Source organism: Diaphorina citri, unplaced genomic scaffold, assembly GCF_000475195.1.
Source record: "Diaphorina citri unplaced genomic scaffold, Diaci psyllid genome assembly version 1.1 scaffold25075, whole genome shotgun sequence".
Classification (NCBI taxonomy): domain Eukaryota; kingdom Metazoa; phylum Arthropoda; class Insecta; order Hemiptera; family Psyllidae; genus Diaphorina; species Diaphorina citri.
Window position 1 is genome coordinate 1 of NW_007402416.1, and position 1113 is coordinate 1113.

Consider the following 1113-nt stretch of genomic DNA (forward strand, 5'->3'; position numbering starts at 1 on the left):
TTCCCGATCTGGAAGGTAGGTAACGTATTGTACATGCTGCTCAATAATATTGCACAAACTGAATTTTTCCGGTTTTTTCCCGAACTGCAGTTGTTTATTATTCATTCGATTTACTGTGAAATCTCATACCATTGCAGTTTGAAATTTATAACTGACTGTTCCGCCAAAATTTCCAGTGTACAAAAACCCTCAGAAATTGCCTGGAAATCAAGTGAAGTGTGACTATGACAATCCACCTCCCCAGGGAAAAATATGCGAAATCGAGTTGGAAAAGAACATGGGCCCATGTACAGAGGCTTTCAACTATGGCTTCACTGCCGGTAAACCCTGTGTGTTCATCAAATTAAACAAGGTAAATGTTTTTTAAAAGATGGAAATGTAACTGCTGGGGTATTATCGCCCCGTAAATTAGCGTACCGTTAACTGAACTCTTTAACGTTATTTGACGAAAACTCGTTTGTCTTACCTCTTGCACAATTAGATGGACGATGATTCTATTGTACCTAATGGGGCATGTTCATTGTTCTTTGAAACCACGGTCTATTACTGTCGACTGATCGGTCCTTTTCATTTTTACAAAGCTCTTGCATTCCTAACATCCCTTAAATGATGCTTTTCCACCTTGGTCTTACCGCGCCATCTCTGTAGGGATGAAAAAATATAAAATAAGTTGAGTGAGTACTTAGTAAACATGATATGGGATAATGCAAGTGCATTACTATTGTTTAGTGCAAGTGTTTGACATTAGATAATATTTCGTGATTAATTGCCACAGCAACACATATTCGTGTGAATGTGATGTATGTGAGCAATGACATGCTCTTTAATGAGGTCGTACTTTCTTTGTGGGACTTGTATGGAGTTATTCGTAGTACAGATAACTCCAGATTGCAATTTCCAACCCTGGGAATTTCCGAATTGAGGAGACTCCACTTGTACATTTTGGACGTTGAAACTTCAAATCGTTTATGTACAAGCACTACCACGCCACCTAGTTTTAACTTGTTGAATTGAAATTTGTATTTTCCTTTGAAATAAGGAAAATGGCTACTCACACGACTACAGGTTGGTTAAGAAATAGTAGAGATGCCATAGGCATTAAACACCCTTGGT

At 38.2% G+C, this 1113-nt stretch overlaps 1 protein-coding gene across 1 annotated transcript in view; it reads left to right on the plus strand.

Annotated features, from left to right (window-relative positions):
- Positions 1 to 176: 176 nt before the first annotated feature.
- The window catches only part of LOC103523508 (sodium/potassium-transporting ATPase subunit beta-2-like), a gene marked incomplete at its 5' end in the record, with an annotated part of 10110 nt that continues 9173 nt past the window's right edge, over positions 177 to 1113 (plus strand). The window contains one exon of the mRNA XM_026833007.1: positions 177 to 320. Coding sequence (XP_026688808.1) covers positions 177 to 320 — 144 coding nt within the window. The remainder of the gene's footprint in view (positions 321 to 1113) is intronic.